The sequence below is a fragment of the Antechinus flavipes genome, chromosome 3 (assembly GCF_016432865.1).
Source record: "Antechinus flavipes isolate AdamAnt ecotype Samford, QLD, Australia chromosome 3, AdamAnt_v2, whole genome shotgun sequence".
Taxonomy (NCBI): Eukaryota; Metazoa; Chordata; class Mammalia; order Dasyuromorphia; family Dasyuridae; genus Antechinus; species Antechinus flavipes.
Genome location: NC_067400.1, coordinates 630,706,454 through 630,730,479, shown reverse-complemented (window position 1 = coordinate 630,730,479; position 24,026 = coordinate 630,706,454). Strand labels below are relative to the sequence as shown.

The 24,026-nt window shown below is 41.7% G+C and overlaps 4 protein-coding genes across 10 annotated transcripts in view; all 4 read right to left on the bottom strand.

The window, feature by feature from the left end:
* The window catches only part of LOC127556769 (zinc finger protein 665-like), a 572,139-nt gene that overhangs the window by 356,755 nt on the left and 191,358 nt on the right, over nucleotides 1-24,026 (bottom strand). The gene's annotated exons all lie outside the window — the stretch shown is intronic.
* The window catches only part of LOC127556765 (zinc finger protein ZFP2-like), a 217,840-nt gene that overhangs the window by 2,456 nt on the left and 191,358 nt on the right, over nucleotides 1-24,026 (bottom strand). For 2 of the 4 annotated variants that reach the window (XM_051990178.1, XM_051990179.1), the window contains exon 2: nucleotides 2,849-2,885. In XM_051990178.1, the coding sequence (XP_051846138.1) occupies nucleotides 2,849-2,882 (34 nt within the window). In that variant the 5' untranslated portion in view covers nucleotides 2,883-2,885. The other 2 variants (XM_051990177.1, XM_051990176.1) reach the window with 2 other exon arrangements.
* The window catches only part of LOC127556748 (zinc finger protein ZFP2-like), a 605,234-nt gene that overhangs the window by 479,648 nt on the left and 101,560 nt on the right, over nucleotides 1-24,026 (bottom strand). The window lies entirely within an intron of this gene.
* On the bottom strand, nucleotides 10,046-23,348 carry LOC127557669 (zinc finger protein 160-like). The gene is made up of 4 exons (XM_051990979.1): nucleotides 23,316-23,348; nucleotides 22,960-23,166; nucleotides 19,717-19,843; nucleotides 10,046-15,633 (listed from the first exon to the last, which is right to left on the bottom strand). Exons 1-4 carry the CDS (start codon nucleotides 23,346-23,348, stop codon nucleotides 12,929-12,931), a joined length of 3,072 nt encoding a protein of 1,023 aa, XP_051846939.1. The 3' UTR covers nucleotides 10,046-12,928.

The following is a 24,026-nucleotide window of genomic DNA, read 5'->3' as shown; positions in this document are numbered from 1 at the left end:
TATCCCTGGCATTCACTTCTGTTCCGATTTTTCTCCTCCCTCCCTCCCCTAGATGGCAAGCAGTCCTTTACATGTTGAATAGGTTACAGTATATCCTAGATACAATATATGTGTGCAGAACCAAACAGTTTTCTTGTTGCACAGGGAGAATTGAATTCAGAAGGTAGAAATAACCCGGGAAGAAAAACAAAAATGCAAGCAGTTTATATTCATTTCCCAGTGTTCTTTCTTTGGGTGTAGCTGCTTCTGTCCATCTTTGATCTGAATTAACTCTCTTTATCGAAGAGATCCATTTCCATCAGAATATATCCTCAAACAGTATCGTTGTTGAGGTATATAATGATCTCCTGGTTCTGCTCATTTCACTCAGCATCAGGTCATGTAAGTCTCGCCAAGCCTCCTGTATTCATCCTGCTGGTCATTCCTTACAGAACAATAATATTCCATAACATTCATATACCACAATTTATTCAACCATTCTCCAATTGATGGGCATCCATTCATTTTCCAGCTTCTAGCCACTACAAAAAGGGCCACCACAAATATTTTGGCACATACAGGTCCCTTTCCCTTCTTTAGTATCTCTTTGGGATATAAGCCCAGTAGAAACACTGTGGGATCAAAGGGTATGCACAGTTTGATAACTTTTTGAGCATAGTTCCAATTTGCTCTCCAGAATGGCTGGATGTGTTCACAATTCCACCAACAATGTATCAGTGTCCCTGTTTTCCCACATCCCCTCCAACATTCCACATTATCTTTCCCTGTCATTCTAGCCAATCTGACAGGTGTGTAGTGGTATCTCAGAGTTGTCTTAATTTGCATTTTTCTGATTAATAATGATTTGGAGCATATTTTCATATGTCTATAAATAGTTTCAATTTCCTCGTCTGAGAATTGTCTGTTCATATCCTTTGACCGTTTATCAATTGGAGAATGGTTTGATTTCTTGTAAATTAGAGTCAATTCTCTCTATATTTTGGAAATGAGGCCTTTATCAGAACCTTTGACTGTAAAAATGTTTTCCCAGTTTTTTGTTTCCCTTCTAATCTTGTCTGCATTTGTTTTGTTTGTACAAAAACTTTTCAATTTGATATAATTAAAATTTTCTATTTTGTGGCCAATAGTGATCTCTAGTTCTTCTTTGGTCATAAATTCCTCCCTCTTCCACAGGTCTGCGAGGTAAACCATCCTATGCTCTTCCAATTTATTTATACCCCAAGTCATTTTTAAGAAAAGACAGATTGGAGGCAGCTAGGTGGTGCAGTGGCTAGAGAACCATCCCTGAAATCAGGAAGAACTGTGTTCAAATCTAGCCTAAGACGTTTAACACTTCCTAGCCTTGTGACCCTGGGAAAGTCACTTAACCCCAATTACCTCAACAACAAAATAATAATAATAATAATAATAATAACAGTAATTTTTAAAAAGCAAAGGCAGGGGCCCAATGCCAAGATAACTACTACATGCCAAATTAGGGTCTTCTTTGTGTTGGAATAGTTTTTTGCTATTTTAGAAGGAAAACTGAGCCAAAACACAATTGAAAATTGTAGAGCAGATAAGGAGTAAACATCCAAAATAATTTGATGAAAATAATGGGGAAATTCAGAAGTTATTAAGTGAAAAATGAGAACTCTATAGGATTTCCAAAATTACAAGGAATTTAGATCATCCATCTCTAGGGAGGCAGTGTTTAACTCTCCCAAAAGTATAAACAAAGGTTACAGACATGTTGGATTTTTGGCCCAATAAAGGCAGATAAAGTTCATTTTTATATTGAGTGTAATAATGCAAAGCTGTTTTATGTTGCCCTGAAGACAATTTATGGACCAAAGACCTATCTAAGCTGCCCAATGTTGACAGAGCTACAATGATTAGTGATAAGGATGTGATAATGAAAGAGATGGGCAGAACTGTTTCATAAAGTCCTCAACACACCATTATCAACCACTGATGAAGCTATTAATCACTGATCTTAGGTCATATTCCATTCCTCTTTAGCCATTCATGACTTGATGGCATCCCCATAGTCTCTACCTCTTTTGTCATCCAAAAGAGAGCTGCTATCAATCTTTTAAAACATATAAATTTGCTTCTTTTTTCCCTACTTGGCAAACAGACCTTATTGTGTATTTCAGAGTAAAAGAGTATATACAGTTTTATAACTCTTTATAAGTCATAATTTCAGATTGTTCTCCAAATTGAGTGGATCATTGAATAATTTCAGTAACAATATATTAGTGTCCCCAACATGATATCAAAATGATGTTTTTGATTTGGATTTCCCTCATTAATAATAAGTTAGAATATTTTCTAAATATTGTATTTTAAATATTCAAAATATTGCTGTAAATAGTTTTAATGCAGATTCTGCCTAGAGGGCACAGCACTTCATTTGGGTCAAATCTCTACCTAGGGAGAGGAGGTCCTTCCCATGATGCTGTTAAGGTCCTGATAACTTCTGAAATTTTAGTCACTTTTGCTGTTCAAAATGAATTGTGAGGCATTTATTTTTTTGTTTTAGGGGATATTCTTAGGGAGCTAAGTATTTTCTTTGCTACTGTGCCATCTTACCAGAACCCTTTAACCCTTTCCCATTCTTTTTAGCACGTTTTCAAGGAGTTTACCTAACAAATGTAGCAGTAAGGTCAGATACCTGACTGAACTAAATTATGTAACTCAAAAAGGCTGCAGCCGAGACCAAAACAGATGGAGACTTGGTGCCCTCAGATGACTGAATACTCAATCCAGGTTCTGGGATGCAACACAGTTTGGATCATTTCTGTGCTGTTTGCGTTCATTTTGAACTGATGATGAACACCAAGAAAAGAGAGGAAATGGTCCTTACCCAGGGACAGCAGATTCTGGACACTCTCCAGCATGACCTCCTTGTACAGTTCCTTCTGAGAAGCGTCCAAGAGCCCCCACTCCTCCTCAGTGAAGTCCATGAAAATGTCCTTGAATGTCACCAACTCCTAAACCATCAAAAATCACTTGATTTAGAACTGAAAGATCCTTCAGAATTCATCTATTCTAATCCTCATCAACTTAAGAGGAGAAAACTGAAGCAGAGATGGGATTGCCTAAAACTCATATAACCTTTAAGGGTGTCAGAGCCCACACTTAGTACCTGCATTAACAGCCCAGTGGAATATTGAGAAAAGTATTTTCCATTTGAAATGAGAATCATGTTTAATAATAAAAATTGGAAAAATGCCTTACTATCAAATGTTTCTCCCAATGGAATTAGGGAGAACATATGAATTCTATAGAATCTGTGAAGGTGAAAGACAAGATGATGAGACATCCCTCCCCACAAGAAGGATCTTAAATGATTATATATTTTTTAAAATTCTATGAAGAGTTTGTGAGAACATGGTAAATACTATGTATTCTGGGGAAGAAACCATCAGCAGTGATCACCGAGGAGAGAACAAAGAAATTATCCAACAAATTTCATGAATCTAAAATGAAATCTCAACTAGATGGAAGCAGGAAAAGAATTTTTATAAGAATCTGGCCTCAAGCAGCTGGCATGAGACTCTTTCCAGACAAGTGATGAAGTTTTAGCTCTTCTCATAAAGCGAGTGTTTTAATGAAATGTGTTCTGTGAGAGATGATTAATTGGGACACTGTCTCCTAGAAATCTGTGCTTGCACTCCCCAGGTAGGTCTCAGCCAGAAGGTCAGAGAGGTCAGGCGGCTAACCTGGCTTGTAACTGCCCTGCCTCCAAGGAACAAGAAGGGGCCTTTGATAGCACATTCTTGCCCTGATTCCTACTTCACTCAGCCCTCTAGAACCCATCTAGAGGTCAGGCTGTCCTGGCTGAGGAGACCTTAGAATCTGTCCAATCCTTATTCAGTGACTGCTTCCTGCTCAATAATCTTTGCCACCCAATGCCAATCTCTTTCCTTCTTTAACTCTGGTAAGTACAATCATGTCCCTCAAATCGTGTGACCCAGTCTTTTACACATCTAGTAGTAAGAGTTTTCCTAAGTCAATTTTGGAGAAAACACCACTGACTTCATTTGATGCCATGCTGCTATTCTTTTATCAATATACTAGACTTCCTTCAGTATATCTCATTCCCCAAACACTTTGAGAAAAGTCAGAGCACTCCCTCTCAGTCCTGTTACTGTCTAAGAAGGCACAAAGGACTGAACAAATGTTGCCAAAGTATCTGAGTAATCAAGCAATTATTTCTTTCTCCCTGTGTTCTCTTGTTCTGACATAAAGAACTATGCTAAAGACTTCACACTTGAACTCTCAATTCACATTTTCTTATTTTGGTAAAAATGTACTTTGTAAGGAAAGCAGAAAGATGGGAAATGAGCTTCACTGCAAGTATCTCTGATGAAGGCCACCTTTCCCAAATATGTAGAGAATTGAGTCAAATGTATAAGAATAAAAACCATTCCTCAACTGACAAATGATCAAAGGAAATGAACACTTTTTAGATGAGAAAATCAAAAATAATGTAGGAAAATGAAATGCTCTAAATCACTTTTGATTAGAGAAATGCAAATAAAAACAACTCAAAAGTACCACATCACATCTAGCAGATTAACTAATAAGACAAAATATGATTAATGCTGGAAAGAATGCGGGAATACTGGGACACTAGTGCACTGAAGAGGAATTGTGAAGTGATCCAAGCTTTCTGGAGAGCAACCTGGAACTATGAACAAAGGGCAACCAACTGTGCAAATCTTTAGATCTAACATAGCACCACTAGGTCTGTATTATTCCAAATAGATCATAAAACCAGAGGGGTTTACATATGTAAAAATATTCATAACAGCTCTTTTCCTGGAGGCAATATTGTGGAAATTGAGGGAATTCTCATCAAGTGGGGAATGGCTGAACAAGCTGTGGTGTATGAATATAATGAAATAGTATTATAAAATAAGAAATGGTGAAGAGGCAGATTTCAGAAAGAACTAAAAACCAAATTGATGCAAATTGAAATGAGCAGAGCCAAGAAAAGATGGTATACAAAATCTGCAACAGATTCAATGATCAATTAGGAATGACTCAGCTCTTTTCAGGAGCACAATGATCTAAGGCAATTATAAAAGACTCAATAAGGAGTCTTTTATACTCTAAATTAAGTATTATTTTAGATAATACATACACTAAATAAATGATAGACTCTGAAAGTGACTGAAGAATTTCTCTTTTAGTTACTTTATTCTTTTTTTCTCCTCTTCTGATGTTTCATTTTTACAACTCTGATTAATAGGGAAATATGTATATACCTAAACCAAATTGTCTACCATTTTAGGAAGAAAAGAAGGGAATGGAGAAAAATTTCCAACTCAAAATCTGATAAAGATGAATGCTGCAAATTTGCATGACATGTAATTGAAAATAATTTAAAAGAAACAAGCCAATGTACCTTTTTGTATCTGGGTCCTAACCTGATCTTAGCTAAAACTTCTTTATAACTGGCTAGGAGACCCAACAGATGCCATCCAAAGCCCAGGTCAGGTAAGGGGGAGAGATTGTGCCTGTGACATCTGAGGAAATGGAACCCCCCAGTCATGGAATCTGTCACACCCTCCAGTGGATAAATAAACCAGTGTACTCTCTGGCTGGACCCTGAGCTCCCTGACTCTGACTTTCCCTACCAAGGACCCTGACAATTCCCACAACAGGATCAATGAGATGATCTTTATGTGGCTCCTGGCACACGGCAGACACCACAACACCCGCCCCGGCCTTCTCCCACCTTAGTCTTCCTCTCAGTCCCAGGAACATTGGCCTCCTGGCTTATACTTAACCAGGACCCCCTGTCCCCTGACCCTGGGCCTTTTCACTGGCTTCTCTCCTGTTTGCAACGGCCTCCTCCCTCCCCTCCTGCTTCCTTCACATCTCAGCTAAATTCTCCCTTTCTGTAACAGCTTTTCCCGGTCCCCAAACTGCTGACCCTTCCCTCGGAGAGTAGCTCCCATCTACACTGTCCAGCGCAGGTGTGGACACAGCTTATGAGGTGTTTTCCCACCGGGAGCCCCATGAGGGCAGATCTGGTTTTTTTTTTCCTTTACCTTCCTCTGCATCCTCAGTGGTTCACATAGAGCTTGGGCCAGAGGAGCTATTTTCTAAACATTTATTGAATTGATCTAAGACCTGGCAAAGGAGACAGGACTCAGAGAGCCCTTGGAGCCGTGGGGTGCCCTGACAGGGCAGGAAATGGGCAGTGCCAGGGGGACGATTCCTGCCCTGCTGCCGGGGACCCCTCCCTCTGACAGGAGGAAGCTTCCTGGACTCCCGCTGGACTGAGGCTGCTCAGCGCTGGGCAGGGGCTGCACTCACCTGGGAGGAGGGTCTCTGGCTGCCAGGGGCCATGTCTCTGGTTCCGGGTGTGGATCTTCTGCCAGCCGGGCGGGGGAGGGAGAGGGGCCCCAGAGAGGGAGGCCGGGGTCTGAGCCTTCTCTGCCCAGGCTGAATATTGACCTGTCCAGAATGAGATAAAGAGCTCTCAGGGCAGGGAAAGTGGGGAGAGGATGCACCCCAGGAGGAGGCTGAGAGGTCACCTGTGGGAGCAAAGGGACCTTCCCAGGAGCCCCAGCACTGGACACTAAGTTCTCCTGCACGTGCAGGGAGCACGATCCCATGGGATCAAGATCACAAAGCCTTCATCTGATCCCTGGAAGGGGAGTGTAGACCCTGCCCACCCCTGGATCTCCGTCTGCCTCAGTTTCTCCATCTGTAACTTGGGACCCCCACCTGCCAAAAGCCCCAGAAATGACAGATGTCCCAAAACCACCAGGAGGGAAATCGGTCAAGGAGCAGAGCTGGATGGGAGCCCCAGTCCCCCTCCCCCTCCTGCCAGGGAACCTCCTCCACCCCACTGTCCCCCAAGCAAACTAGGACTTGGCAAAGTTCACACTAAGAGCTGCATGTAGAGAGCGATTCCTGAACCCCAAGCCCTGTACTCAGTACTTTGGATCTCATGGGGGAGGGGCTGCTCTCATCCCCTTTTTGCACTGGAGGAAACTGAGGCAAACAGATGGTGTAAAGCTACAGACCCTCCCCCCTCCCCACAGTGTGCAAAGGGCCACTGGCGACCGGTGAGGGGACCACGCAATAACGGGGGCTCCGGGGGGAGGGGCCAGTTGGGTTCCCCAAGAAACAGTCGGCAGTGCCCGCCCCCCTCCCCCCCAGGCCACAGGGATGCACAAGCACGCCCCTCCCCCATCTCAGCCCATGCAGGTGAAATCACTCAGGGCTACGGCCATAGGTGCAGCGACTCAGGGACACGCCCACCCAAGTGCAGTCACGCAGGTCAGTTACACGCCCCCACTCACAGCTACTGCACGTTTACACAACTTCTCCCCCGGCACCGTCTCCTGCACGCGCACCCCACACTCAGAGCCGGCACAGCAGCACCAGACTCCCAGACTCTGCCACAACACCGGCCCGAACTGGCGCCGAAAGGGAGGAGCCTTAAGGAAGGGGGAAGTCCCAGGCCGCGCCTGCGCACAGAGGCCCTCCTGCTCCCCCCCCCCAACACAGAAAGAACGAAATAAACCTGGGACCCAGGAAGCAGGGCCAGCGCATCAGGGGACTCCCAGCATGCCCTGGGGCTCAGCACCCCAGGGGCGGCGGCGGGAGTGACGTCATCAGGAGGCCTTTTTTGGCGCAGCAAAGACTCTATCCCGATTCCTTTTATTCTTGGCTCCGTCCCTTCTTTCCAGCAGCTTCCCAAGCCTTTGGGGATGAGCAGGGGATGGAACGTAGGGCTCCGTACAGGAAAGAGACCCGGATGTGATCGGAAATTCCCGATGGAAAAGTGCACGTGGAAGTTCTGTGTTCGATCATTTGCATAATTACAAATGAGGGCTCAGTCCCCCCTTTTCCCGGGCGGGGCCACGGGACCTGCGCCCTTCCCCCATCCCCCCTTCAGTGAGGGGCACAGGGAGAGAACCCGCCCATGCTCAGCCCTCTCAGGCCCCGCCGCGGGTTTGATGCCGTTTCTGTTCCTTTGGACATTTCCCCCGGGGCAGCCGCTCATCCCTCCGTCCGTGGGGGGGAGTGAGCCTCCCTCCAAGCTGCCCCCCTGAAACGCGGGTCTCTGGCCCCCCTTTAAGCGCCTCCTTCAGCCCCGTGGAGAAGGGGGTAAAACCCCCACGCGTGTTTTTACTTTTCACGTCCGCGCTGGCGCTTTTAGAGCAAAGTCCTTTCCTCAGCGCGGAAGATCCGGGGCTAAGAGGCTGTATCGGCCCCTCCCGCTTGGGGGAGCCAGGAGCTCCTGGGGGGGGTGGGGAGGTTTCTGGCTAACTGCGAATCTCCCGCAAATGCTTCTTTCAAAGCCCGTCCGGCAAATCCCGGCCTTGGCGCGTCCGGCGGGTGGTGGAACCGGTGGGATCTGTAGCAGGGACGTCCTTGTGCCTCCGCCCAGCGCCGGGGCAGGGCCCGCCCGTGCCCAAGCTCCTCGGCGGGAAAGGAAAGGCTGCCTGAGACCGCCCGGCTGAGGCCTTCTCCTAGGCCGGGAGCCCCTGACTGGGATGGGGGATTGCAGAGCATTTCCTGGAGACTGAAACTAATATTATTTCTCCAGTTTGAATCCGGGGATGGATGGGGACCGAGAAGAACCGGAGAACCCACAAATGCCCGGGCCCCCATTACACACTTTCTCCACCCACTTCTACAAATGTCACCTCCCTCCAAGCCTCGGGGTTGGGCTGGTACCTGATTAACCCCCTGGGCCCCCCCATTTCCCTCTTCTCCCCTCAACATCCGGGTCCTCATGGGAAGGGGAGGGGTCCTGAGAGCAGAACTCGTGGGTCCTGAGGCACAAGGATGGAAATTAGGAAGGAGGCCAGGCGAGGAGTGAAGGAGAGAAGCTGTCGGGGCACAGGAGGTCACACCAAAGCACAGGCTCCTTCAGGATGCTCTGGCTTTTTGTTTTAACATCAATAAGGGTGGGCCCCACCCTCCTGGAACTTTTCCAGCTGCGGGGACGAGTGGGCAGGGAGGGGCTGCAGAGTGGGGCCTTAGGGCGCAGACTGACACGCGTCATCCAGATGCTGGAGCACAGTGGGAATCACCTTGTTCTTGGCCCCTGAACTGGAGAGGAAAGGGAAAGTTTGGGGTGGAAATGACCCCAAAAGGAGTGTGCACAAATACACACAAACCAGCAGCCCTGTTTGCACAGATGTGTCAACACACACACACACACACACACACACACACACACACACACACACACCCCTTTGTGTACTTCTGTATCTGCTGGGCTTCCTGCTAAAGCTTAGAGCTCAGCTGAGAAGTCAGAGCTTCTTTAGGGCTTCTCAAGGACACTCAGGGATTCTAAGGCAGGGATGGCTTTCTAATCCTGGGAACAATCAACCCAAATGCCAGTTGGGCTGCCCAGTGCTGGGGAAGGGACACCCTGGGTAAGCATCCTGGAGGGCAGCGGGGACCCGGTTCTGAAGAACTTTTCAATAAGGACCCCAGAAATGTTAAGGGAGCCCCAGGGATATCCTGAGTAGGGGTGCAATGGGGAGGACTCAACTTAAGGCCTGTGGGGATCAGTTCCCTTTAACTGAGTTTTTTGTTGACATATTTCTTTTCAAAGCCCATATAATTTAAGTCTTTCCAGATACTTTCCTGGAGAGGTCCCCCGAGAGGAGGAGGCTCAAAAGTTGATAAAAGTATTTTCTGCCTCAAATACTAATGGGTTAGGAAAATTCAGGATCCCCCTAGAAAGAGTTGTGATCCTCATATGAAAGTGTGTTCCAAATCACTACTGATCAGAGAAATTCAAATTAAGACAACCTGAGATATCACTACACAGCTGTCAGATTGGCTAAAATGATAGGAAAAAATAATGATGAATGTTGGAGGGGATGCGGGAAAACTGGGACACTGATGCATTGTTGGTGGAGTTGTGAACGAATCCAACCATTCTGGAGAGCAATCTGGAATTATGCCCAAAAAGTTACCAAATTGTGCATACCTTTTGATCCAGCAGTGTTTCTATTGGGCTTATATCCCAAAGAAATACTAAAGAAGGGAAAGAGACCTGTATGTGCCAAAATGTTTGTGGCAGTCCTTTTACTGGTGGCTAAAAACTGGAAAATGAATGGATGCCCATCATTTGGAGAATGGTTGAGTAAATTGTGGTATATGAATGTTATGTATTATTGTTCTGTAAGAAATGACCAGCAGGATGAATACAGAGAGGCTTGGAGAGACGTACATCAACTGATACTAAGTGATATGAGCAGAACCAGGAGATCATTATACGCTTCGACAACGATATTGTACGAGGATGTATTCTGATGGAAGTGGATTTCTTTGACAAAGAGAAGATCTAACTCAGTTCCAATTGATCAATGATGGCCAGAAGCAGTTATACCCTATACTGGGAAATGAGTGTAAACTGTTTGCATTTTTGTTTTTCTTCTTGGATTATTTTTACCTTCTGAATCCAATTCTCCCTGTGCAACAAGAGAACGGTTCCATTCTGCACACATATATTGTATCTAGGATATACTGTGACATATTTAACATGTATAAGACTGCTTGCCATCTAGGGAAGGGAAGGGAAGAGATGGAAGTGAGTGCAAGGGATAATGTTGTAAAAAAATTACCCAGGTATTTCTGTTAATAAAAAGTTATAATAAAAACAAAAAAAAAAAAAAAGAAAGAGTTGTGATCTAAAGGATGTCACTGTGCTTGAGAAAACTTACATTGAAATGGACTGGATAGTGATTACTTTGCTAAAGGGAATTTAATATTTTATAACATGGACCACTAAGAATAACAAGATTATTTGAAAACCACTATTAAAACTCCATGGGTTATATTTTTCTCTAAACCAGTCTCCTAAAGGAAAAGGGTGAAGGATTACCAAGTGGTTCAAAAAAATCCTGAGAAATGACAATCTAAACAGACTAAATCACTGCAGAAAGCAGATGACTGAAATTGGCTTTCTTGAAGTCTCTTTAATGTGCACAGTTATTTGAACTGATCTTAAATCAGGAAACAGGGAATTCTCCTGCAATCCTCCAAGTACTGTCACCAACTCCATAATATTCCAGGAAAGATTAAAGTTTTCCTGTTCATCCATGTTGGAGGCAGGAGACAATTTAGGTTTAGACAGTTACACAAAATAGGGCAGAAGATATAAAGGGATTTTTTGGGGGGGGTTAGGATCGTATCATTCCTATGTACAAAATTACTTTGCACCTCTTCCACTTCATCCTCCTTTCCCACATCTGGACTGATGTTGATTAGCTGCTTTTAATGAAGGACAGGCTTCCTAGAGGCAAGAAACCCTCTGTCAGAGTGTATTATACAATAACTGGAATGATTATTTTTTGTTAATTAAGTCTGTTTATTTTCAAACTATGTGTATGGATAATTTTCAGCATTCACCCTTACAAAACCTTGTGTTTTAAATGTTTTCCCTCCCTTCCCCCAGCTCCTCAGCAAGTAATCCAATATGTATTAAATGTGCAATTCTTTTCCACAATTATCGTGCTGCACAAAAAAAATCAGATCAGAAAGGGGAAAAAATGAGAAGGAAAACAAAATGCAAGCCAACAAGAAAAAGTGAAAATACAATGTTGTTATACACACACAGTTCCCACAAGCCCCTCTCTAGGGGCAGATGGCCCTCTCCGTCACAAGACCATTGGAACTGGCCTGAATCATCTCACTATTGAAAAGAGCCACAGCCATCAGAAGGATTATTTTTAAAACTTACAATTAAAATCCTCAAGCTTCATTGGAGAAGTCACGTGGTCCCCCTCCAAAAAGGTGGCTCATGTGATCTCTTGAGGAGGGAAAGGGATAGAATTATCCTATCATGAGTTTTGGAAAAACAAGAGAAAACCGAAAAAACAGAGCCCATTTAGAACCATTTGTGCTTCAGCAGGCTCCGGCTTCCTGATCCCCATCTGTTGGAAAGAGCAGAAGAGGAGGAAGTGGGGTTTGTACTCAGGGAGAGAATACGTTTGATTTTCATTGGGTTGGGGGCTGAGGCAGTCATCCCTTTCTGCTTCCCACCAGCAAGACCTGTGTATGGATGAAACCCCTGACCACCTGGGATGGGCAGACCTGTTTGCAAACAGGCAAGCTTCGAAATTGAGAGGAGTTGACTGAGACCCCAGAGAAGGGGCTGAGCTTGGTACTGCCCACCCCTGGTATTCTTAGTGCTTTTGTGAGCTGTGCGGTTTGATTTATCGCCCCCACTCTGTGAAGGGGGAAAAATGTTGCACACCCTGATTAGTGCTTTCCTCAATAGGCAAAAATCTCTAAATTCCATTTGAGTGTCTTTCCTTATCCAGGACAATGATCAGATTGTTGACTTACATGAACTCTGAGTGGGGAAATGAGATGATTGTTGCTAGAAAGTATTACCAGATTAGTCATGTGCATAAGGTTTCCTCAAGTGGGGATCCTCTTCTCTGAAATAGGCTAAGAATGATAAGTCAAAGTTGTACTATATTTACTGCACTCATAAGGTTTGGTCCCCGTGTGGATTCCTTAATATTTAGCAAGATTGGAGCACATGTTGAAATCATTCCATATTGATTACATTGTTCTTCAGTGTGGAGTCTTTTATGTTTAACAAGAGACTTCCATCTGAAAGCCTTTCCTCATTGAATATTAATAACATTTCTCTCCACTGTGGACTGTCTCATCAATAGCCAAATGGAAGCTATTTGTGAAATTCATTTCACATTGACTGTAGTCATAATTCTTATCCTAAGTATGGATTCTCTAACGTTTACCAATCTTGGATTTATATCTGAATGCCTTTCCACGTTAATTTCATTTATAAGTTTTCTCTCCAGTGTGGATTATCTGAAGTGCAGCTAGAAAGGACCTTTGTGTGAAATCATTTTTCACTGACTACATACAAATGTTTCTCTCTAGTTTGAGTTCTTTGACATTCAACATGGTTTCGCTTCTATATAAAAGCTTTTCCACACTCATTACTGTCAAAAAGTTGCTTTCCAATGTGAGTTCTCTGATGTACAGTAAGACGTGCCTTGCGTATAAAAGCCTTCCCACACTGATTACATTCAAAAGGTTTCTCGCCAGTGTGGATTCTCTGATGTTCTGCAAGACTGTGATTGAATCTGAAAGCTTTTCCACACTGATTACATTCAAAAGGTTTCTTTCCAGTGTGGATTCTTTGATGATGAGCAAGAATGGAACTGAGTCGAAAAGCCTTTCCACATTGATCACATTTATAAGGTTTTTCTCCAGTGTGGATACTCTGATGTTTATTAAGATCTCCCTTTCGGGTGAAAGCTTTTCCACACTGATCACATTGAAAAGGTTTTTCTCCAGTGTGGATTCTCTGATGTTCTGCAAGCTTGCAACTATATGTAAAAGCCTTTGCACACTGATTACATTTATAAGGTTTTTCTCCTCTGTGGATTCCCTGATGTTCAGTAAGATAAGCTTTACGTGTAAATGCCTTTCCACATTGATTACATTTATAAGGTTTGCCTTCAGCATGAATTCTCTGATGTTCAGTAAGGTAAGCCTTGCGTATAAAAGCTTTGCCACACTGATTACATTCAAAAGATTTCTCTCCAGTGTGGATTCTCTGATGTTCTGCAAGGCTGTGATTGAATCTGAAAGCCTTTCCACATTGATTACATTCAAAATATTTCACTCTAGTGTGGACTCTCTGATGTCCAACAAGATTTCTTTTCAGTGTAAAAGCCTTTCCACACTGAATACATTCAAAAGGTTTCTTTGCAGTGTGGGTTGTCTGATGGTCAGCAAGCTTATATTTGTTTGTGAAAGCCTTTCCACATTGATTACATTCAAAAGGTTTCTCTCCAGCGTGGATTCTTTGATGTTCAACAAGATTTCCTTTCTGTGTAAAAGCCTTTCCACACTGAATACATTCAAAAGGTTTCTTTCCGGTGTGGGTTCTTTGATGATGAGCAAGAATGGAACGGAGTCGAAAAGCCTTTCCACACTGATCACATTTATAAGGTTTTTCTCCAGTGTGAACACTCTGATGTTTATTAAGATCTCCCTTTCGTGTGAAAGCTTTTTCACATTGATTACATTTATAAGGTTTTTCTCCTGTATGTATTCTCTGATGTTCAGCAAGTTTGTAATTGCATCTGAAAGTCTTTCCACACTGATTACATTCAAAAGGTTTCTTGTGGATTCTCTGATGATAAGCAAGAAGATGCCACTTTGTGAAAGCCTTTTCACATTGATTACATTGAAAAGGTTTCTCTCCAGTGTGGATTTTCTGATGTAAAGCAAGAATGAAACTGAGTCGAAAAGCCTTTCCACACTCATCACATTTATAAGGTTTTTCTCCAGTGTGGATTCTCTGATGTTCAGTAAGACAATATTTGCGTGTAAAAGCTTTTCCACAGTCATTACATTCAAAAGGTTTTTCTCCAGTGTGGATTCTCTGATGTTCAGCAAGCTTGGAACTATATCTAAAAGCCTTTTCACAATGATTACATTTATAAGGTTTGCCTCCAGCATGGATTCTCTGATGTTCAGTAAGATAAGCCTTGAATGTAAAAACTTTTCCACAGTGATTACATTCAAAAGGTTTTTTGCCAGTGTGGATTCTTTGATGATAAGCAAGAATGGAAGTGAGTCGAAAAGCCTTTCCACATTGATTACATTTATATGGTTTTTCTCCAGTGTGAATTCTCTGATGTTCAATAAGCTTGTAATTGTATCTGAAAGCCTTTTCACATTGATTACATTTATATGGTTTTTCTCCAGTATGAATTCTCTGATGTTCAATAAGCTTGTAATTGTATCTGAAAGCCTTTCCACATTGATTACATTTATATGGTTTTTCTCCAGTGTGAACTCTCTGATGTTCAATAAGCTTGTAATTGTATCTGAAAGCCTTTCCACATTGATTACATAAAAAAGGTTTCTCTCCAGTATGGATTCCGTCAGGTACAGCAAGAAAGAATCGCTTTGGGAAAATCTTCTTACCTTCATTACATTTATAAAACCTTCCAATATGAATCTTTTGAGAGCTGTCAAGATCTGAATTCCAAGAATAGGCCTTCCCACACTCAACTAATGAAGATTTTTTCATTCCAGGATCAACTCTAAATTGGCAAGGAAGAGATGAATGATGGGATGAAATTGTTTCACATTCATTATACTCATCAGGTTGCTTATTTATGTGAATTGCCTGATGAATAATGAGTTTAGAAGTTTGACTCAAGGTCTTTACATCTTGACTACCAACACAAAACATTTCCCCATTATCATTTTTCTGATACGTAATGAGGTCTGAACTCTTGCTAAAGGCCATTTCCCATTGATTATCTGGATTCATTAATATTTCAGCAGGCTTCTCTTGGGAATCAAAAAGCTCTACCTGTTCAGGAAAACATTTCTGATATTCACTATCCAGTAGCCAGTTATTCCCTGAATTCATTTTCTTATAGTGATTTAGGAAAGAAGATTGCCTGAATGTCTTTCTACTTTCCTCCAATTCACAGTCAGTCTTTGGATTATCTACTTGGATGTTAGAGGCATGGATTTCCCTCAAAGTCAAGGCACAGGGTCCATCCTTCATGAATTTTTGCAGGTCACATTCTTCCACAAAAAGTCCCAGATTTCCAGTCAGCTCATTCCAATCAAACTTGAGTTCCATATCTGAAGAAAATGAACCATCAAACATAGAGTCACAAAAAGATATACATAGATAATTAATAGCAATAGATAATTAATAGTGTGACTTTAGACACAGGTAGCTCATGCCCTTCTCCTTACTAACCTCAACAGACTAAACTTCATGAATATATTCTTGTAGGAAAAACTGGCATTTAATAGACTTGTTCTCTGTAAAGAGAAGAGATCTACAGGATGTGAAAGTGACTGACGAGATGGACACTCCAGTGTACTGGTCCTTCAAGAGAAGGGGCAGCCACAGGGCAAGATAACTGCCAGATTCAATATCAGCAGATTAAAATGATTCTCTATGGGAGAACAGTTTGTTTCTAACTTGGAGACAACAGGGTTCACAATATTTCAGCTGAAAGGGACTGGCAGCTTTCAGAGATTTGTCGGAGAGTACCCCAATTACTCATCTGGGACAGAACACCTGGAAATATTCAAACTGGTGTATTGCAAATGATGGGGAAATTCAGATAGTATGAAACAAAAACTTAGAACTCTGCAAGGCCTGCAAGTAAGTTGTTTCAATCATTTAAAAAGTCAGCATTTAAGCTAAGTGAAAACAAAATTTGAGACAGATTCAGAATTCTGGGCTCAGTAAGAAGCCACATAAAATTCAGGTTGGTGCTGACTGCTTTTAAATGCCTGAATGCTATTTATGGGCCAAAGACCTGATAAGGTAAAACTGAACGACTCAGTGCTGATGGAATTGATTAGTGATACCAACAGGGTCCTGGAGAAATGGGCTGAACACTTCTGTAGCACTCTCAGGAGACCATGGGTATTACCACCTCACACCTCAGATGACAGGAAATGATAATGAGGAATGGTGGAAAGGATGAGGGGAAAGTGGGATGCTAATACTCCTTTTGGTGGAGTTGTGACCAGATCCATTCATTCTGGAGAACAATTTGGGATTAGGCCCCAAAAAGATATAAAACTGCGTATCCTGTGATATAGCAGTAACCCCACTGGGTCCGAATACCCAAGAAATCATAAAGAGTTTGGAAAAGGACCCACATGTGCAAAAATATTTGTAGAATCTCATTTTGTGTGGCAAAGAAGAAGAAAATGAGTAGATGCTCATCAATTGAGAATAGTTAAAGAAAAACAAAAATTGTCTGAAGAAAAAAACTCCTTTCAAAAAGATTTGGCAAGATGGAAAACGAAAACAACTCCTGGAAAAACAGCATTGGTGAAATGGAAAAGATAACAAAGTCCTCAAAAATGGAATTGGTGAAATGGAAAAGAAAAATCCAATGAACAAAACAAATTATTTAAAAGTCAAAAGGAAATGAAAAAGGTAACTGAAGAAAATAATTTACTAAAAATTGAACAAAAGAAATTGAATGACTCAATGAGAAATCAACAATCAGTCAAACAAAACCAAAACAAAAGAAAAAATAGAAGAAAGGGTCAAATACCTCATTGGAAAAATAACCAACCTGGAAAAGAGATCTAAAAGAGACAATTTAAGAATTATTGCAGCATCTGAAAACCATGACAGAAAAAAGATCTAGACTATATATTCCAAGATGTCATCAAGAAAAGTGTCCTGATATCCTAGAACCAAAAGCTATAATAGCCATTGAAAGAATCCTATGATTACTTCCTAAAAGAGAATCCAAAAAGGAATAGTATTTGGAAATAACTTTTTGATGTAAAATGATGGACAGGCTGAGTTGAGAAAGGATTGGAAAGATTCACATCAAGTGACACTGGGTAAAACAAGCAGAGCCATCATACAGAGGAACAGAAAAATTTTTTGAGGATCAATTATGATCAACTTGATTCTTCTTAGAGGTTGAATGATGAAAGGCCAACCTAATAACCTTTAGAAAGAAAAACCATCGACATCCACAGAGAGAACTATGAAGACTGAATCAGCATATGCTACATTTGATTTTGTTTTATTTTCTATTTTCTTTTTTTTTTCCTTTTGGTTTTTCCCTTTTGTTTTGATTTTTCTCCCCCAACATGATTCAAATGGAAATATGTAAAAAATGAATGTGAAATTAAAAAAACATTGCTTTGCATATAAGTAGGAGGAAATTTTTTTAAAAGGAAAAAATACTCGATTATCACCTTTGCTTACAATTATTTTAGTCCATCTGAGAAGTAAAAAATGACATTAAGATTGTTTCATTTGCATTTCTTAATAATTACTAGTAATGACTTAGACTTTACTTTCATATGACTTTACTTTTTTTTACATTTTTTCATATGACTTTAAATTGTTTGGATTTCTTCATTGAAAAACTGTCCACATCCTTGAACCCTTTATCAATAGGAAAACAAACTTATATTCTTTTAGATTTTACAAAGATCTTTATATAATATATATTCTATATATAATAGAAGAACTTTATCCAAGAAACAGTCTGTAAAATGTTGGTTTTTTTTTTTAATTTTCTTCTTTCCTTTTGGTCTTAAATACATTTTTTTTATTTGTCCAAAACATTTTTAAACTAATGTAAACAAAATTATCCATAGACACTTCACTCTCTTCTCTTTCCCTCATTTATTAATAAATAATGCACCTATCCATAAATATAATATCTAATACATTCTGTGTCCTTCAAATTTTCTTGTAAAAGCTCCCTTTAGATGTAGGTAGTGTATCTTTTGACCTAGTCTTCATTGGTCTATGCCCTTTTCTGCCGTACTTTCCAGTTTTCTCAAGAATTTTTACTAATGATTTTTTATCCCCCAAAATAAAGTCATTATTTACATTGTCAAATATAAGGATATTTACTTGTGGCTATAAAATGTATGTCTTTTCTGTTTCACTGATCTATGTTTGTATTTCTTAGCCAGTTCCCAAGAGTTTTGGTAATAACTGACTTATAATGCACTTTATGATTCTGCTAAGTCTTTTTCCTTTTCATTATTTTTCATTAGTTCCTTTCCTACTCCTGACCATTTGATCTTCCTAGTTTATACTTTTTTCTATATTTAATTAAAACCAGTTTTTGGTCATTTGAATGAGCCAATCAAATTGAAAAGAATAATTTAGATAAAAATTAGATAAAAATTTAGATAAAAAAATAGTTAGATTAAAAAAAAGTTTAGATATTATATCGGCTCTGCTTATGCACGAACAATTATAATCTCTCCAATTATGAAAATCAGATTTTATTTGCATAACATTTTTTATGTTTATGTTCATGTAGTTCCTGATTTTGTTTTGGCAGGTATTTTATACCGGCTATGGTTATTTTAAATGGGTAGTCTTTACTATATCTTCTTGTAAGTTTTTGTTGGTGATATATAGGGATGTTGCTAAATTATATAGGTTTGATTTATATCCTGCTACTTTGTTAAACTTATTAATTTTTTTTAACAAAGTTTTAATTGAGTCTTTGGGATTTTCCAGAGATCAACATACCATCAGCAAAAAAGAGATATTTTTATTTTATCTATTATGTCATTATTAGGTCATTTCAACTATTTTATTTTTCTTCTTTTATTATTATTCCAGAACTTTCAATACAATATTGAATAATATTGATCACAGAGAGCTTTTAGTGTTTCTTAGTGTCCTGCAACATAGCTTCTTCCTCTTGCCCAATTCTAGTTTTTGAAATGTTATTTTCCTAAGTTTGTGGATTTCTCTTTTTTAAAAATAATTTTCTTCAAAGTTTCTTTTCATAATTTTCTTGAATTCTTTGTATTTCTCTTCTTTTGTTTCTTTAATTTTTCCTCAATCTCTCCTTAATTTTTTTAAAGGTTTTAGAAATTCTTCCAATAACACTTTGGGGCCTTGTGACCCTTTGACATGTCTCTTTGAAATAGGTAATGCTTTTTAAACTTTATGTTCTTCCTCTGATAATGAACTCAGATCATCTATTGCTGTAGCTATTGACCTGGAGGGAAATGATTTAATCTGAAAAGGCTACAAGGCATGAAAAAGTGGATGGAAAATTGGAGCACCCAGAGGACTGTGCACCCCCCCCCAGCAAATAAGGCTGAGATGCACCAGAGTATGCCCCCATTTTCTCCTGCTTGTGCTATTTTTGGCCTGACAACTAAAACCAAGAAAAGACAGGAAATGGTCTTTACCCAGGGACAGCAGATTCTGGACATTCTCCAGTGTGACCTCCATGTACAGCTTTTTCTGAGAAGGGTCCAAGAGCCCCCACTCCTCTTCAGTGAAGTCCACCATCACATCCTTGAAGGTCACCAACTCCTAAAAAGTCAAAAGTCACATGATTTAGAGCTGAGACTCCAGGTCCAACCTTCACCAACCTAGAGTAGGATATGTAGTAAAGATGGGATTTGCCTAAAAGTCACAAGATCTTTATGACTATCAGCTAACACTTTGTGACCAGGCATTAAGAGTCCCATGGGATTCTGAGAAAAGCCTTTTCTGTTTAAAGTAAGAATCATGTTGGAATACTAAAAGCTTGTAAAGTTTTCTTACTGTACAATGCTTGTCCTGATGAAAGGAGGGAAAATGTCAGTGACATATCAGTGAGGTAAGAGAATGTGTATAATACAAAAGAGAAGGGGAGGAGACATTCCCCATCAGAAGTGTCCTAAGTGACATGTTAAGGAAATTTTATTTAGAGTTTGGGAGAAGTTGACAAGGACTTTATATTCTCAAGTCAACAGAACCTGAAAATTGATCACTGAGGAAAGAAGAAAGGAAAAAAAAAATTGCTAAACTTCCTTAAAGTCTGAAATATTCTTAACTAGATGAATGCAAGAGAAATATCATAGAGCTATATTATTCCCAATATGTCTACAGTGGAGTAGTATGAGAGTGCTTCCAGCCAAATCAGGCATTCTCTCTTGTTACACGGAAGGGCAGAATTCCAGCAGAATGACAGGACTGGCTTTTTCAGTTGGCATTTTCTGGAGCAATTCTCTTTCCTGCAGATAAAAATCCTCACTTTTTTTGTCACTTTGATTTTCTTAAAAAACAAACAAACTCATCTTCTATTTGTAACATATGTCGCACTTTTGGCTTCCATTCTGTCCATTATAGCAATTAAGGAAGAGACATTCTCTTTCTTTCCCCATTCCAAGATCTGTAACATCAACTGTATTCAAGGAAAAAGTTCCATTTTGAATAAAGTCTCAGTTGAACTGAGACTTAATTGACTCAAATGAGCAACTAGCATAGATGACTTACCAGAATTGGAGAATTTTCCTAAACCACTTCCTTGCATTTGTTAGATACTGAGTCAAGGCAGCTACCTGATAAAAGTCAAAGAACTTCCTAAAAAATTAACTGATATTCACCTTTATTCATTTCCCAACAGAAAGTTATTATTATTACTATTAATTGTGAAGCAAAATCAACCTAATTGCATGCATAAATTTATAAATATTGTTTGATAAATATTCCAAAACTGTAAATCATGATTTTAGAACATCTTGATTAAAAAAGGATTTGCTTTCCTAAGGATATCACTGCATCAGGTTCAAGGAATTATTTCTAAGTGATCATCTAGCAGAATAAAAGAACCATTAGAATTATAATCCTATAAATTCCATAAACTTGTCAGCAATCAAAGGAAATTCAATTGAAATCAGTCCTGAATCTCTTACAAAGAAAATCATTTATTAACCATTTAGCAATATGACACTCTAGAATGATTGTACTCAAATAACACAACAGAATCATTCTGATTCAAAACGTATTATCTTAATGCCCAACTTTTAGTGTATTTTTAATGGAGGAATGGTCTATCTATAAAAGGTCAAACACTCCGGTATCCTAAAAGGAGAACACATGGGACTTTCAATGAAACTTTATAATCTAGTTTAGGACAAACTCGGTTCCATAAAACTAGATTTACACTGAGGGATGATATGTCTTCCAGAATCTTAATTTTCCCAAGAGCCGTTTCTATTAGTAGGCAATACTCTACTGTCAAAGTTTGATCTTGGCCATGAGTATGTGAAGGAGAAGCCTGGGGCCTTAGGACTGAGGCAAAATGGGCCTCTTGGATCCTCTCAGGACCCTGTCTTTGCTCACAGAAGTCACATTCAAGACAGATATAAACTCTGGGCTCCACTGGGTCCACCTTTCTGAGCAAACTTTGCCTGGGATTTCTCTTCCCATCTAAAGCCCTGAGAAGAACAAGTGCCTCTTTTCCTTGACATAACTGTCTTATAGAAATGCAGGGCTGTGCTTGCACTCCCCAGGTAGGTCTGAGTCGGGAGGTCAGAGAGGTCAGGGGGCCAACCTGAGCTCTCTCTGACTTCCCCTCATAGAACCAGAAGTGGTCTTGGGGGAGCCCTTCATGCCAGACTCCTGCTTCCCTCAGCTCTTAGTCCCCCCAGAGGCCCTGTTCTCCTGGCAGGAAGACTTCTCAATGGCACCTACCCCTCACCATCCCCTCTGGTGCTATTTTTGGTCATTTTGACATCTCCCCCTCCCAATCTCTTTGCTCCTTGAACTCTGGGAAACACAATCACATCATTTGCACTCACATCCCAACATATGTCACTGAGGCTTTCATCTAGGAAATGGGCATTTTAAATGTGAATTTTTAAGCAAACATAAGTAAGTCCACTTGATTCTACACTGGCTGTGCTAAATATTAATACATTCAATGTCCCTTTCATTATGTTCCTTCTGCCAATTCTATTAAAAATAGTCATGGACTCATTTCCTGGGTGAATATTCTGCCTAAAAAAGCACTTGGCAAATGTTGAATCACTCCACGCCTACTCAAACAACTAAGGTTGTCCTTGGATTGATCTGTGGAGCGATGGGAAAAACCTCTGTAACAGACCTTTCGAACTCTAAACGCACAGACCCACATCTTTTTTTCTTTCCTGAATAATGTCCCTTTTCCTTTCTCGGCGCCCTAACCTGATCTCACCCACAATTTCTTTGTGATTCTTGTTCCAAGATATAAAATAGCCAAGCCGATGGAGAAATCCTAGAGCTCAGGAGGAGAGACTGTGTCTGCGCCATCTGTTGAAGTAGGACACACACATGGCCCTCAGCCACTCATGGAAAATGTCACCCTCCTGAGTGAACACATTAAGCACAGTTTAGTCTCTGGCGGGACCCTTCGCTCCCTTTCTCAGGATGTTCCCAGCAAGGACCCTGACAATTTTCACAATAGGATAAGCCTATTTCAATGGCTTCTGCATATGGAAGCTGCCACAGACCCAGCCCCCAAAGCCAGGCCAGTCTTTTCCCACCTCCCCCTCCTCCTCCTGGACCCGGGGACACTGGGCTCTGGCTGAGCCTTGACCAAGATCCTCCATCCCATAACTGGCACCCTGGGAATATCCTCCTGCCCTCCCTGGGCCTCCTTCTCATCTCAGCTAAAATCTCACCTTCTGAGAAAAGGGAGTTTCTTGGCCCCCAAACAGGTAGAGCTTTCCCTCTGAGAGCCCCTCCCGTCTGCTCTGTACAGAGATGTTTGTTAGCTCAGAGAGGGCCGGGACCCTTAGTGTGTAACCTTCCTTCACCTCCCCCAGAGGTGGGCACAGTGCTCGGCACCCAGGAGCCACATTCTCAGTGCTCATTGATGGGACTGAGACCTGGCAAAGGAGAAGGACTCAGAGCGCTGGGAGCCGCCTGAGAGGCAGGAAATGGGCAGCGCCAGGAGGGTGATTCCTGCCCTGCTGGGGCCCCTCCCTCTGACAGGAGGAAGCTCCCTGGGCTCCCCCTGGGCAGGGGCCGCACTCACCTGGGACGAGGGGCTCCGGCTGCCGGGGGCCATGTCTCTGGTTCCGGGCTTGGTCCTCCGTCAGGCGGGCGGGGGAGGGAGAGGGACCCCAGGGAGGGAGGATGGAGTCTCAGCCTTCTCTGCCCAGGCTGGATGCTGACCTGTCCAGAATGAGAGAGACATCTCAGGGCAGGGACGGTGGGGGCGGCTGCTCCCCAGGAGGAGGCGGAAAAATCTCAGAGAAGGAGGGGAGGATCTCAGCTCAGAGACAAGGAGGCAGAGAGATCTCCCCTGCAGGGGAAGGGCAGCCCTGGAGGCAGGAGCCCCACGGGGTCAAGATCACATATGGAATCCCCGGAAGGCCAGTGTGACCGTGGCCAAGCCCTTCATCCCTGCCTGCCTCAGTTTCCCCGAGTGTAACATGGGCCCCCCTCCTCCCAAAGGCTGCAGAACTGCTGAGGGACGGCCCAAGACCACCGGGAGGTAAAGTGGTCAAGGGGCAGCGTTGGAGGGGACTCCCAGCCGCTCCCCGACCTGTCGAGACCTGTCCTCCGCCCGCACTGATCTACAGGCAAAGTTTACACTCCGGCTGTATGTGGGAGCGCTGGCTGTACCAGCCGCACTCGGCGCTTTACGGCAGGGATGTCATTAGGATAGAGAGGAGGGGGCTGCTCTTACCCCCCCTTTTATTGGAATCTATTGGAAACTGAGGCAAACAGATCCGTGCCCCTC